At 42.5% G+C, this 14,704-nt stretch overlaps 1 protein-coding gene across 10 annotated transcripts; it reads left to right on the top strand.

Moving 5' to 3' along the window:
* Window positions 1-4,835: 4,835 nt before the first annotated feature.
* Window positions 4,836-14,053, top strand: HNRNPH1 (heterogeneous nuclear ribonucleoprotein H1). Of its 10 annotated transcripts, XM_069468577.1 has the most exons (14): window positions 4,836-4,883; window positions 5,372-5,500; window positions 6,825-6,980; window positions 7,188-7,331; window positions 8,804-8,942; window positions 9,893-10,071; window positions 10,160-10,231; window positions 10,289-10,422; window positions 10,569-10,704; window positions 11,088-11,147; window positions 11,239-11,298; window positions 12,009-12,101; window positions 12,556-12,605; window positions 13,183-14,051. In XM_069468577.1, exons 2-13 carry the CDS (start codon window positions 5,404-5,406, stop codon window positions 12,603-12,605), a joined length of 1,320 nt encoding a protein of 439 aa, XP_069324678.1. In that variant the 5' UTR covers window positions 4,836-4,883; window positions 5,372-5,403; the 3' UTR covers window positions 13,183-14,051. The 10 variants fall into 10 exon arrangements, with proteins under 10 accessions (XP_069324678.1, XP_069324679.1, XP_069324676.1 ...); XM_069468578.1 differs by lacking the exon at window positions 11,239-11,298 and having other exon boundaries at window positions 11,088-11,177; XM_069468575.1 differs by lacking the exon at window positions 4,836-4,883 and having other exon boundaries at window positions 4,904-5,500; window positions 11,239-11,328; window positions 13,183-14,050.
* Window positions 14,054-14,704: the final 651 nt, after the last annotated feature.

Raw genomic sequence — 14,704 nt, 5'->3', positions numbered from 1 at the left:
GTATTTCATACCACGAAATTGTACACTTAAAAATGGTTAAAATGGTAACTTTTATGTTAAACATATTTTACAATTAAAAATTTTTAAACGTAAGGAACGATATTAGCCACTAATACATTTTGAACATAGGGCTGAAGAATTCAACCCAGTGCGCGACCCGGCTGAAGCCCTGGGAAGACGGGGCTGCTCCCTGGAAGGTTCAGAACGCAGCGGGGCCCGACGCGAGCGGGGACGCCTTTGTTCGCACCGCGCGCGTGTCTGAACTCACGTCGCAATGGCTGCGGAGAGCTGGCGGGGCTACCTTGTTTAACGCCACAGTGGGCACGTGGGGTGGCTGGGAGACGCGGAGACCACCCGCCGCGGGGCAGGGCCGCTGGGGTGCGCGGCGCAGCCCCCGCGCACCGTGCTGCCCGCCGGCTGGTCCCCGCTTCCCGGGTCTCTGCAGCGCTCCGGGGTGCTGCGAGGCAGCTGGTGCTGCGGACCAAGGAGCGCAGGAAAGGAAGCTCGACTGAGCCCTGACGTTCTGATCACCTTTTTCACTCAGAATTTTAAAGTTTTGTATTTACGAGTAATGAATGTTCAGCACTGAAGCAACTGAAAATACTGAGAAGCAAAAAGCTCCACCCATGCTCCCACCACCTGAAGTCTCTCTAAACATGTATCTTTTTCTATGTATGTGTGTACTAATACCTATTTCAGAAAACCGAGATGCGTGGTATAGATATACCACAATTTATTCCATACATACCCAACTTAATTAGACATTAAGTTGTTTTCTAAAACTTCTGTATTTCATACTGCGATGAACATTTTTGTAATTAAATCTGTGCAAAAGTGGAGGTGGAATGTATGGGTCCAAGGGGATATATATTTTTAAGATTTTCAATGTATATGAGACTGTACCAATTTACACTGTAAGCACAATGTGTGCGCATGACATCTCCTTGCATCCTTTCCAGCTCTATGAATTGCTCTTTTAAAGGGTCGTTAATTTGAAAATTAGTGGCTAAAGGCATTGCATTATTTTGTTTAATTTGCATTTGTTTGGTTACCACTCAAGGGGATACCTTTCAAGTGTATTAATCATTTGCATATCTCCTTTTTACAAACGTCAGTTTTCTGTTCCTTGCAGTCTGTACAGTGAGGGGCGATCTAGGGATCCAAGCAGACTGGGAGGGCAATCTCCATACCCTGTTTACCAGCTGTGTGCCTGGAGCAAATTAACTACCCTACTCTCTCTTTAAGCTACAGTTTGCCATTTGTAAATGGGGGCAGCAATAGTACATATCTCCCATTGGGTTGTTTTGGGAATTAGCTGAGATATTGTTTGTATATATTTCACACACCGTACTTGAACACACACACAACCCTTGTGTTTTACATACGTTGTAAAGTTTTTTCCCCCTCAGTTTATTGTTTGCCTTTCAATTCTCTCACTTTATTCCATGCAGAATTTTAAAAATTATTTTTATGTAATTCAAATTTATCAATCTTTTCCTTTGTGGTCATGTCTTTAATTTCATGCTAGAATCACCTTTCTTTTTTTTTTTTTTTTTTTTTTTGAGACAGAGTCTCACTCTGTTGCCCGGGCTAGAGTGAGTGCCGTGGCGTCAGCCTAGCTCACAGCAACCTCAAACTCCTGAGCTCAAGCGATCCTCCTGTCTCTGCCTCCCGAGTAGCTGGGACTACAGGCATGCACCACCATGCCCGGCTAATTTTTTTTTCTATATATATTTTTAGCTGTCCATATAATTTCTTTCTATTTTTTAGTAGAGATGGGGTCTCGCTCTTGCTCAGGCTGGTCTCGAACTCCTGAGCTCAAACGATCCGCCCACCTCGGCCTCCCAGAGTGCTAGGATTACAGGCGTGAGCCACCGCGCCCGGCCCATCCTTTCCATTCTGATATGAAATGTCACCTTAATGAATGCTGAATTCTCAAATACACCTGTTTCTAGATTTTGTTCCACTGAGCAGTCTCTTTCTGTGCTATGGTTGATAATGCCACTTGTTAATATTGTATTCTGCTTTTTCCCCACATACCATTGCATTTGTCTTTAAGCATAATCCTTAACCCTGCCTGTTCCCTCTGTGTTCTCCTCACACGAATGCAGATATATCTCAAAGAAATATATCGTTGGCTTTGACATGAGCAAATTTAAAAAACTCCTGTATGTTTAAACCTTGAAAAGCAATAGAAAAAGAATAGCAAGAATTAAAAGGTAAGCAATCTGAGAAAAATGTCTGGGGCACCTATACCAAAGGTCAATAGCCTTAATAAAGAGTTCTGTTTAAGAAGTACACCAAAACTGAAAGATCACTGAGGAAAGAAGTTGAACTTTTTCTGTAAGAAATTTTAAAAAATATAAGTTGGACAATTTATGTAAGAGGGAATTGGCTATAAAGGTATGTAATTTATCCTGCCTCACTAGTAATCAAACAGATGCAAATGAATTGGCTAGAAAAGCACAAAATTTATTCTACTTCACTAGTAATTAAATAGATGCAAATGAGAAATACAGTTTTTCTCAGTAGTAAACAAAGATTATAGGAAAGGAGATTCTCAGTGCCAGCAAATGGAGGTTATGGAACTCTTGCACGCCACGGAGAGGATTATCAAGTGCTATAACCTTTTAGTATTAGTAGCCCTAAAAATACTCAGATACTTTAATAATTTTGCTTCTAGAAATCTATCCTATGGAAATGATCTAATTTTTCTATGATGATTATATAGTACATTTACTGTTATTGTGGAAGAAAATCCCAGAAAGCTTTAGAAAAGAATGAGGAAAAATAAACATCTTAGGTGTGTGGCCATGTTGTTAAAAGGTAAAAGGAGGCTGGGCGCGGTGGCTCACGCCTGTAATCCTAGCACTCTGGGAGGCCGAGGCGGGAGGATCATTTGAGCTCAGGAGTTCGAGACCAGCCTGAGCAAGACAGAGACCCTGTCTCTACTAAAAAATAGAAAGAAATTAGTTGGACAATTAAAAATATATAGAAAAAATCAGCCTGGTGTGGTGGTGCATGCCTGCAGTCCCAGCTACTTGGGAGGCTGAGGCAGAAGGATCACTTGAGCCCAGGAGCCTGAGGTTGCTGTGAGCTAGGCTGACGCCACGGCACTCTAGCCCAGGCAACAGAGCGAGACTCTGTATCAAAAAAAAAAAAAAAAGTAAAAGGATATATATATATATACAGACACACGTTTTTTTTTTTTTAAGAGAAAAATTTTCACTCTGTCACCCAGCGTTCTTAGGTGATCTAATAAGACCAGAGCTCTCAAATGCTGTAACTTAGTAAGAAGGGGAGGAGGAAGGTGTCTGTGTGATGTCCCGGAAAGAGCATTCAAGAGCACCAAATGTTCCCTTTTGAATTACCCAGATACAGACCTGCTGGCTAGAAGACCTGAGAGTCCCATCTCTTGCCGACCTCAGCCAAAGAGCCTTCCCTTTCCTCCAGCTCTGTTTGCAGTTGAATGCATGCATAATCCTTAACCCTGCCTGTTCACACGCAGCAAGAGAGTTTTCCTTTACTGCAGCCTCTATTGCTCCCCCGCTGAAGAGCTGTTATCAATAATTTCTTCTCCTCTACTGGAGTTAAAACCCTTGCCAAAGGCTACATGGCCTTTCAAATCCTGCCCTGCCTATTCCTGGGCTCCTGTCTTTCTTTTGAGCCTCTCTCCAGTGTTCTCAAACCTATCAAAACCGGATTCAGTCTCCATTGTACTTCGCCGGCATCTTCCCATGGTGGCACTCAGAGAGGACTTCCCTGTGGCATTGTCCAACAGGGCCTTATTTTTATTTATTGCCTGTGTGCACCAAGGCTTGGGGGGTGGGAGCGAAAACAGCCAGATCAGACGTTGGGAGGCCACATGCATCGTCCCACTTTTTGGGCATGTTGCTAGAAATCATGAACATTACTCATCTCACGCCACATGTGCACACGGGATGACGCTGGGGCCTCCTCGAACTGCGTCTGGACGCACTGGTACCTATTCACCCTTCGGAGGATTAAGCGGGAACTCACTCCCGAGCAGTGGCCCGGCACGCACCAGCGGCTCATCCCAGGCTCACGAGAGGCGCGAGAGCCGCAGGGCGTTCAGGGCCGGCACACTCTGGGGCGGGCAGCGCGGAGGCGGGGTGCGAGTTCGTTAGGCAAAAGCGGGGTACGGGACTGAAACACCGGCACGGGGACCGCGCGGTCCGGGGCCCAGGCCCGACGGCGGAAGGTGAGAAGTGGAGGCACACACGCTTTGGGCCGCCCCAGGCGCCGTGGGGGGTGGTTTCAGGCACCAGAGGTCAGCACCCAGGGGAGGCTCGCTGGTCTGGGGCTGACCGCTCCGGCAGGCTCTAGGGATAGAGAGGAGGCAGCCGGCGAGGGACAGGGAGCGCCTGAAGGCCTCGCCTGTCCTTTCCGGTCGGCCAGGACAGCGCTGGGAAAAGACTAGGGGATAGGGGTAGGAAAACGTCTCCCTCACCACAACCCAGAGCTCGGGACTACTATACGGTCCCCACAAGGTGCAGACTACCGCCATTCCCCTCCCCCACTCAGGGCTAGAGAGCCGTTTGAAGGAAGACGCATGCGCATGAAACTAAATTGTAAACCGCTGAGGCTCGTAGTTCACTATTCGAGGGAAGACGCAGGCGCAAAAAGGCCAGGCGGGTTTATAGCTGTGGGGAATTGAGCCCAGGACGCATGCGCGCGATAATCTGATGGCGGGCGGGCGGCCGGTTGGTGAAATTACGCATGCGCTCGGCCTATTTGTGACGCAAAGGGGCGGTACGGGTCTCCGGCCGCGCGTGCGCAGAGCTTGCTCAAAGGGCCTTATTTAGGTTGCGCAGGCGCCTGCTGGCCATTTCTTCTCAGCCGCGCCGGAGCTTTGTGTTTAGGTAAGTTGTCGGCCGTCGTTGTTTGCAGCCCAGAGCCCCTACCCCTGGCCCCCCATAGATGCCGTTTTTTGCGAGGATTGCTGCCTCCGACCTCTCGTAGAGCTTGCGGGGCCTTGGCAAACGGAGGGCTGCCACTAACAGCCGCGAATGGTTCGCTGAATTCTCGCAGCGCCGCCGAGGCCTGCAGGCCGCACCGACTCTATTGTGTGAGATGTCGGAGGAGGCGGAGCGGAAGCGGCCGCCGCCATTTCCTTGCCTCCACGCTGGCTCCAGGCCGGGCTCCACGGTGCGAGCACCGACACCTGGGGTGCCTAGCGCGGCTTCGCGTGGGGTCGCTGGCCAAGGCGGCGCTGGCTGTTGGCGTCCCCGGAATTAAGGCGTCCGCATGGGTTCTGCTCCTGTCGGTGCGCCGTGGGCCGAGGAGCGTCCGGGGCGGAGGGCAGTTCAATTAGCATTTCTTAGGTCTGATCCTCGTCCCCGCCTTGCAGTCCGTTTCGACGACAGGACCCTTTGAGAGACGATGATGTTGGGCACCGAAGGCGGAGAGGGGTTCGTGGTGAAGGTCCGGGGCTTGCCCTGGTCTTGCTCGGCGGATGAAGTGCAGCGTTTTTTTTCTGGTGAGTTAGAAGGAGGCGGCGGGAGTTCGAGACCCGGGCCGCGGGGAGGGAGGGAGGGCGGGCGGCCGGCCGGCCTGGGCGGGGCGGGCCGGGTCCCGGGCGCCCCCTGGCGGGGCACGGGCGGCAGCCGTTCCCGCTGTGTTGCTCGCGCCCGCCCAGACGCTGTTACGCAATGGAAATTGCGAAAGCCCCGCCCGCCCTCTTTGCCCCCTTGGGAGAGTGCGGCTGATTGGAGGACTTTTTTTTCCTGTCTCTTTACCCACGTTTAAACATCAGCCCTTTCACGGGTGTCTTTTTTCCAAAGGATAAATTGGGAAAGACGAGATTGCTCTCTTAATTTTGGGAAAATTGCCGAGTAGTTGGGCAAATAATAGTACTATTTTGCAGTATTTTAAGGTGTAGCTAGTATTACCGATTTTGGTTATTTCCTTGAAAAGGGTCATTCTGCTTCGGAAGGTAAAATGTCACTTCTCAGTTTCAGACAATTTAATCAAGATTTGGTAATTGAAGAGTTCTTGCTTATCTAGTTCTTGACCTGGCTGACTTTACAATTGAGGACACGGAAGCCCAGGGAAGTTTTCTTGCCTATGTAACCCCCACCCCGTCCCCCCAGTATGTAGGTTTCCTGAATAACGTTATCAGAATGTTCTTGTTAACATTATTGACTTAAGATTAGACTCATAAAACCATATTAAGAAATTGAGAGGTTTTGTAAAGACATTTGTAGTATTGACTTACTATCTGAATTTAGCGTTGGTAACGGAAAACGACCTGTAAAACAAGAACCAAGTACACTGGAAGCCACCTTGCAGGGGGCAACACTGGGTTTGGCTTCAGCTGTGCAACTTGGAGCATTTTAGCTTGGTAACACTGACCCCTTTCACAGGTGAGTATTGGGCCTGCAGTTTGGAATTGAGTAAGAAATCTTAATGTGGCTACTGGTAATGTAAAACCAACAAATGCCCCAGACCAAAACTCCAATGCCATAAAATCACAAGGTCCAGACTTGGTAACTCTTTGAAACCCTATAAAAGATGTCTAATGGAGACATGGTTAGCAAGGACTTAGAAGTAACTTCATTAAGAAACTGCTTTGAGTATTGGATTTTCTTGATGGATTGGGAATATGTCACTTTGGGACTGAAATAGTTTGTGAGAGGATGACTGCTTAAATATCGGAGATACTCTAGGAGTTGGCAATCGTGTGATCATTTTAGGCTTCAGAAGTGATGTACTTTGCTGTGGGGACATGAATAGGCATTCCTCTATCACCCAGAGGTGGTTGTATGTTTTAAATTCTATATTAACGGTTGTTTTCTTTCCAGACTGCAAAATTCAAAATGGGGCTCAAGGTATTCGTTTCATCTACACGAGAGAAGGCAGACCGAGTGGCGAGGCTTTTGTTGAACTCGAATCAGAAGATGAAGTCAAATTGGCCCTGAAAAAAGACAGAGAAACTATGGGACACAGATATGTTGAAGGTTTGATATACATTGCCCTAGTAACAGTAAATAAAACATTAAACACATAGAGGTCTTACCCCTTCTGAATTTTAGGTATTTGACCGCATGGAAATGGTCATCTAAGGGAGTTTGTGGCAGCTCTTCCTAGCTTATCTAAAGACTCAGGAAGTCTGAACTTTGTTCTCTAACTTTCCAAAATTGACTAATTCTAAGCACCTCTTTCAGTATTCAAGTCAAACAACGTTGAAATGGATTGGGTGTTGAAGCATACTGGTCCAAATAGTCCTGACACGGCCAATGATGGCTTTGTACGGCTTAGAGGACTCCCCTTTGGATGTAGCAAGGAAGAAATTGTTCAGTTCTTCTCAGGTATGTAGTCCTGTTTGTTGCTGAGCAGTGAGTTTTGGCTAGCTTCTGCAAGGTGATTTAATAGACCTTACAGTTCAATAGCTTAGGTACTTAAATAGGTTGTAAGTATATGCCAATGAATTAATGTTTTCTTCCAAGAGACCTTCAAATAATTTAAGCCCATCTTAAAGGTGGAAATTAAGTACTTGCAAAATGTTAACTTTGCCTATATTTAGTATGATAGTTCAGAGTAGATCTTTTGAGGATTGTTTTCAACAACATTGCTGTTCAGCAAAGTACTTGAACTTAAGGTAAGGATCCCTTAATATTAGATTAGTATGAGTCAGGTTGTTGGTAATTTTTGGCAAGTGTCTGTTTTAAGAGACACTTATTTGGGTAATGGGACCAGAAACATCTCTAATGGTCTAACTTTTTATGCAAAAAACTGTAGAAGCAACTTGGCTTAGCCACCCTTATTATAGAAACTGTTAGTGAAAGTCAAAGGTAGTTTGCTTATAGTCTTAGTATCTGAAATAGAAAAAGCATTTTGAAATTGTTCTGGGCCTAAAGTATTTGAATGTTTTTATGCCAAAGAGCTGATAAGATTGCATGTTTAGCAGAATGTTAGATCGTATATTTTAAATGCTATTAATAGTTGTGATAAACTGGAATTAAGAGCAAGAAATCCTTTCATGGTTTAGTGTAGTATGTATTTAAGATTTTTGACTATTAGATATGTATCAAGTCCTAATATTTTGTCAGAAATTTAGAAATCAAGTCTGTTTTGTTTTTAATCTAAACTGGTGAGAATTGAATGCTGTCTGTCAACGTTAAATATGAACATAATTTCATATCTTCTAGGAAAGTGCTTTAAGTCCTTTTTGTAAGCTTGGGAATGTATCCACGGAAAGGATTTTTCATAGACGGAATTTCCAGAAGTGAATCATACTACTGTTAGAGCATAAGAGTGCATGATTTGTGCTGTGTAGATCAGTTTTGTTGAAAGTTTAGATTGTATGTTTGTCAATTATATGATTTAAGTAATGTTTGAATTTTATTTAAATGTTTAAATGTGTACATTTTAAAACTTGAAGTTCCAATAACTTAAAGCATTGAAATATAAAATGAGGTAAAAGGTGTGTCTTGAATTTAGTAAAATTGTTGCTGTTTAATGCTTAAAACTTACTGTGTAATTCTCAGCATAATTAAGTTGAATAGATAAGAATGTTCTTAAATTGTTGAATTCTTAATGCATCCTGTGCTCAGCAAGTTTTTTAAAATACACTGTACCATGGGGTGTGTTAAGAATTGTTATAATTTGTAATAATGGAACTTCATATTATTGCAATGCATATTTAAAGAGTACTTGTTGAAAGCATACCATTCACCTAAAGTTAAAATTCTGGTTTATTTAAAGCTATAAGAAGAATCATTTCTGGGCTTGTGATGTTAATATTGCCCCCCTACTGGGGTTATTTGTCCTTGGGTTGAAGGGTTGGAAATCGTGCCAAATGGGATAACATTGCCGGTGGACTTCCAGGGGAGGAGTACGGGGGAGGCCTTCGTGCAGTTTGCTTCACAGGAAATAGCTGAAAAGGCTCTAAAGAAACACAAGGAAAGAATAGGGCACAGGTGGGGATGGATGGTTGGTTGGATATGTCACTTTTCTTATGGTAAATAATTAAATCCATATTCTCTCTGCTTAAAAGGATGAAACTAATCTATTTCCTAGTCCTAGTTAATTGATGTTTTGCCACAATTTTCAGAATTTTCCTATGTCAGAGTCCCATGTTGCAATCAAACTAAATTTTAGGTGTTAAAATTGTCCCCAGTTAATTTGGTCTCCTTTACAATTTTGTAAGAGTCTTAATTTATTAACCCCAATCAATGGAGTTGAGAGACTATGGCTTTAAAAAATTAATGCAAACCTGGCTTTAGCTGTAATAACACCCACCTAGTAAATTAATATTACCATAAGAAAATGTGATACTTTCTGATCTTGTTTTTAAAGTTGAAATGCAACAAACTTTTTCTTGCTGTATAAATATTCTGCATATGTATTAATAAGCATAGCTTTCAAGAAATTGTCACAAAAGGTTTTATTCTCTTTGCTTGTGACTATTTTTCATTGAAGCATGCGCTTACCTATGCTGATTCCTACTAAAAGCATAGGCTGGGGTATTGATTGGCGAAAGGAAATGTGTAGTGTGGGCTAGACTGTTGGCGGAGGCTGGCTTTTTAGCCCACTTGCTATACATGCTGCCAATGGATTTACGACTTGAAATGTTGAAAGTTGAGTGGAATTCTTTCCCTCCTGAAACATTCACAGTACTCCTCTCTACCCCTAAGGTTGGGCTCTGCCTCAGAGGAGTAAGTTTTTTCTGTAAAAGTTTACATTAAGTCTTACTATTGAGTGAATTTCTGGTCATTGCCTATGCAAATATAAGAAATCTGGCTTTTAAATATTAGTCAGTTTCATGGCTATGACTAGATTGTTTTCTTGTATAACTAAATACCTGTACAAAATGAACTAATGTTTTCTCTCCCCTCCCCTTCCCCTCCCTTGTGAACAATGCTTATAGGTATATCGAAATCTTTAAGAGCAGTCGGGCTGAAGTTAGAACTCACTATGATCCACCACGAAAGCTTATGGCCATGCAGCGGCCAGGTCCCTATGACAGACCTGGGGCTGGCAGAGGGTATAACAGCATTGGCAGAGGAGCTGGCTTTGAGAGGATGAGGCGTGGCGCTTATGGTGGAGGTATGTGAGGCTCCAGAAGGCTTGGCAAGTCTGTTCCTTCCTTGTCTGGGTACTTGAATTTGATTGGCTGTACTTTTTTATCTTCTAGGCTATGGAGGCTACGATGATTATAATGGCTATAATGATGGCTATGGATTTGGGTCAGATAGATTTGGAAGAGGTAAGGTAAGAATTGAATTTTTCAGCTGCAGGATACTTAACACTCTTGTCCATCTAGACCTCAATTATTGTTTTTCAGGAATGTCTGATCACAGATACGGGGATGGTGGCTCTACTTTCCAGAGCACAACGGGGCACTGTGTACACATGCGTGGATTACCTTACAGAGCTACCGAGAATGACATTTATAATGTAAGTGTAAGGTGCATTCATAAATCATTTCAGTGTGGCTGTAAACACTTGAGCCTTGTTCTGTTTAACATGGACACCATGTTATAAATTTCCATTTTTCCTAATAGTAGAAAGTTCACTCGATTCTCTAAAATGCCTTGTTTTAGTTCTTCTCACCACTCAACCCTGTGCGAGTACACATTGAAATTGGTCCTGATGGCAGAGTAACTGGTGAGGCAGATGTTGAGTTTGCAACTCATGAAGATGCCGTGGCAGCTATGTCAAAAGACAAAGCAAATATGCGTGAGTGTGATTTAAGCATTTGAGGGCTTTTAACGGGTATTTGTATGACATTTGTGATTGAGTAGAGTATTAAAGGATGCATGAGAAATTTCCCCTCTATAAATAGATTAGTTGTTAGATGTGTTAAAAAGTTTGGGTTTTTTAAATTAGTATGCCTGAAAGGGATTTGTGATATATACATAACTTGGGAAGTGTATTCTTAATTGACAGTTGAGGTGAATGTTTAAAGGCTAGTGTAAAATTAGCTCAAGTAAATCACCTTAGAGAAGCTGCTAGAATTTTTTTGCCTAAGTATTTGAAGTTCACAAATCTACTTGTTTAAGTAAACGCTTACCTTTTCTTTCACCAACAAACATTTTCAAACTGTTTTTTTCTCATTTCAGAACACAGATATGTAGAACTCTTCTTGAATTCTACAGCAGGAGCAAGCGGTGGTGCTTACGGTAGCCAAATGCTAGGAGGCATGGGTTTGTGTAAATATCACTTTAGTGTCTTTTTTTAAGCTAACCTTGTATGCCTTTTCTCTCATTTCAGAACACAGATATGTAGAACTCTTCTTGAATTCTACAGCAGGAGCAAGCGGTGGTGCTTATGGTAGCCAAATGATGGGAGGCATGGGCTTGTGTAAATATCGTTAGTTTTTTTAAAAACCAAAACATTTATATCTGTATAAGTCAATTGTAAGTTAAGTTAATCTATTTAGTGAGTTTAGGATATGATAATTTAAGTTAGGCAAAGAAAGCAGTTTCTTGATTTGAATGAATTTTGTGTCTGGCTTTCTATTTAAACCATTGTGTGAGTTACATACAAGTTAAGATAATTTGTTATATTTAAGTGCTTTGGGGGGGAGGGGACTACAGAATGAAACTAGTTAAATTTTCTGAATATAAGCTTAAAATTACTTAGCAAAAACGTAGGATTAAAATTTAAATTTGGGCATGATTAGTTTGGCATAATTAGGTGTTCAGTGATGCCTGTATTGACATACATTGATATATTTAAGGGGAAAACGACACTAAATCCAGTCCAAGCAGTTTTATAAGATCTTCAAAATGCCTCTATTTACGGAGTCGTGGATTTAGTCCTGATGAGTATACTGTTAGCCATTTGGTTTATACATATTTACTAGCTCAAATGATGGGTAGAAGGGGAGTCTGTATCTAGATAACAGGCAGGAGGATACAGAGGGTTATAGTAATATAAGATCAAGTCTGGAAAATCATAGATATAGAATTACAAGCCCGGTACCACCAGGTACCACATTACATGTGGAGCAAGGTTCTAATGTTATCTTAACTTAACAGCAAACCAGTCCAGTTATGGTGGCCCAGCCAGCCAGCAGCTGAGTGGTGGTTATGGAGGCGGCTATGGTGGCCAGAGCAGCATGAGTGGATATGGTAAGTATTTTTTTTTGTATACTTAAAATAAGTTTTAGGCAGGTTTCTCTAGTCGGGAATATGCAGGGTCTTTTGGTGAAATTGGGTTATTAAAATGCTTTCAATCCAAATATAGCTGTTCTTAATAGCTTAATTTTCAGCAACAATCATTGGGAGGGGGAAGTGTTCTATGAATTAAAAACTAGTCATTGCAGCTTTGGAATACTGTCGAGCCAGAAGACATCTGCCTCCGTTTATTAAAACGTTAAATAAAGCAGTTCACTTTTTTGTCTTTTGGTTAGTATTAAATCAATTTTAGATGGAGGGAGAATTTTAAATAGTGGAATGGTGGTTGGGTTCAGGACCGTATTTACTAGTCAGTTAACCTAGGATTGGTTTTATTTATTAACTTTCAATTGGTCTAAAGAATGGTGATTTTGGTATTATAGTCTTACCCTACAAAATCCTTTTGCAGACCAAGTTTTACAGGAAAACTCCAGTGATTTTCAATCAAACATTGCATAGGTAAATATTTTCTCAAAAAATATAATTTAAATTCCCAATAGCAAACACTGATATGTTGTCATAACACGTTCTATAGCAGTCAATGGCTCTGACTGAACTCCATGGAGGCTGCCATTTTGGGCACAGTGAGTTGCCTTTAGTCCAACTCTGTCTCACTTCCTGCCCACCCTGCATAGGAAAAGCACGACTTCCTGTGCTCCCTATTCCTCTGTGCCATTTGAGGGACACATTGTGAATGTTTACATTTTTGAAAATGTCTTGTTTAGCTTAAAACACATGAAGTAATTTTGCAATTTTTGAAAAACACTAGTTTTCCTTTAAACTTAATTTTTCATGTTGATCCTGAAGAATCCATTTAAATGGTAGCACAAGAATCTGGCAAGTTGGTACTGCAGAGAAAAGGGGTTAATTGAGACTTGTTTGGAGTCGGGATTCCCCTTTGCCAAACATGCTTCTCGCCACTTGGACAGCAGCCATTTGTACTCGTATATTTTTTAAACTTTTTCTTGGAATGCTATATTTTATTTGACTGATAATCTGATGCTACTCCTAACTTGTCAAATTGATGTCTTTGCAGGTAGCCAAGGAGCAGTGAACAGCAGCTACTACAGTAGTGGAAGCCGTGCATCTGTGGGCGTGAACGGAATGGGAGGGATGTCTAGCATGTCCAGTATGAGTGGTGGATGGGGAATGTAATTGGTCCTGATCACTGACTCTTGGTCAACTTTTTTTAAGGAAAACAAAACCAGTTTAACAGTTTTTGCAATTCAAGCTTGTGATTGATTTATGCTTACTCTATAAGTGGAAATCAGGATTGTTTTAAAGACTTAAGGTTGGGTGTTTCTGAACACTCATCTAGGATGTAACAGCAAAGTTGAGTAGAGCATAAACTGTTAAACAAGTTCCAGCTTTTCTCAAGTTAGTTATATATTGTAGGATGTACTTAAGCAGTAAGTGTATTTAGGTTAAAGCAGTTGAATTACGTTAAATGTTGCTATTATACCACATGATATTGAACCTTGTTTGGATGCATGTTGAAAGACATGCTTTTTTGTAAAACTCAATATAGGAGCTGTGTCTACAATTAAAGTGAAACATTTTGGCATGTTTGTTAATTCTAGTTTCATTTAATAACCTGTAAGGCACGTAAGTTTAAGCTTTTTTTTTTTTTTAAGTTAATGGGGAAATTTGAGACGCAATACCAATACTTTAGGATTTTGGTCTTGGTGTTTGTACGAAATTCTGAGGCCTTGATTTAAATCTTTCATTGTATTGTGATTTCCTTTTAGGTATATTGCGCTAAGTGAAACTTGTCAAATAAATCTTCCTTTTAAAAACTGCACTTTGTCTTGTCTGTGCTTCAGTGTCATGGGGACTGTTTCTTGGTGCTCTCTTCCCGCCTGAGGCATAGGTCCACGTCTCTGGCTGTGGCAGAAAGGCTCCGCAGTTGCGGCTGTTGTGTAGATGTCTTCAGACTTCTCTTCCATCCACTGCAACTGAAGGTAAACTTGGCCTTGAGGCCCTCGTGGAAGGGCTGCGTGTCGTTTGGCTGCACGGAACCTCGTCTGAACTGCTTGTAGCTTGCCAAGCACTGCACAAAGCAGGGGGAGGCGCGCCGGTGCGTGTGCTGCATGTCCACGAGGCCTTCAGGCTGCGCAGTGCAGAGGCAGGGGGGCTGGAAGCGGTTTGAATTTTGTATATCTAGGGCGTGTTCTAGAAGGAGCTTGCTCATAGGTGGTTTTCAGGCTTTATGTTTTTGCCTTACTCTTAAAAATCCCACTTGGGATCAAAATTCCATTCCATGTAAACCACCTGAGGCAGAATACCAAATAATAGTTGGGAGCAGACATGATTAGCTTAAATCAATTCTTGAAATATGTATTCCTGTTCTGGTAGGTTGGAACTCCAGTGACATGCTAAGAAATAGTCTCTGTACCCAGACTGCCTTAAAGGTGCAGTCCCAGAATGCCTTCTGGTGGATGCTTATGGGCACTGCAGTTTGCAAACAGCCAGTGCTCATTACCCCTTTTAGTCTCAGTGGTATTGAAAGAACATAGAATTTGAGCTGGGATGTAACAGGTTTGTGTCCTTTAAAGCCA

The sequence above is a fragment of the Eulemur rufifrons genome, chromosome 5 (assembly GCF_041146395.1).
Source record: "Eulemur rufifrons isolate Redbay chromosome 5, OSU_ERuf_1, whole genome shotgun sequence".
In the NCBI taxonomy this organism is placed as follows: Eukaryota; Metazoa; Chordata; class Mammalia; order Primates; family Lemuridae; genus Eulemur; species Eulemur rufifrons.
This window is presented reverse-complemented; position numbering and strand designations above follow the sequence as displayed.

Bases quoted from the DNA above. Each gene is read 5' to 3' on its own strand.
- HNRNPH1 (XM_069468575.1), top strand. From the start codon at position 5,404: ATGATGTTGGGCACCGAAGGCGGAGAGGGGTTCGTGGTGAAGGTCCGG. The intron at 8,943-9,892 runs GTGGGGATGGAT...CAATGCTTATAG, and splicing joins AAGGAAAGAATAGGGCACAG to GTATATCGAAATCTTTAAGA. The intron at 11,148-11,238 runs GTAGCCAAATGC...CTCTCATTTCAG, and splicing joins AGCAAGCGGTGGTGCTTACG to AACACAGATATGTAGAACTC.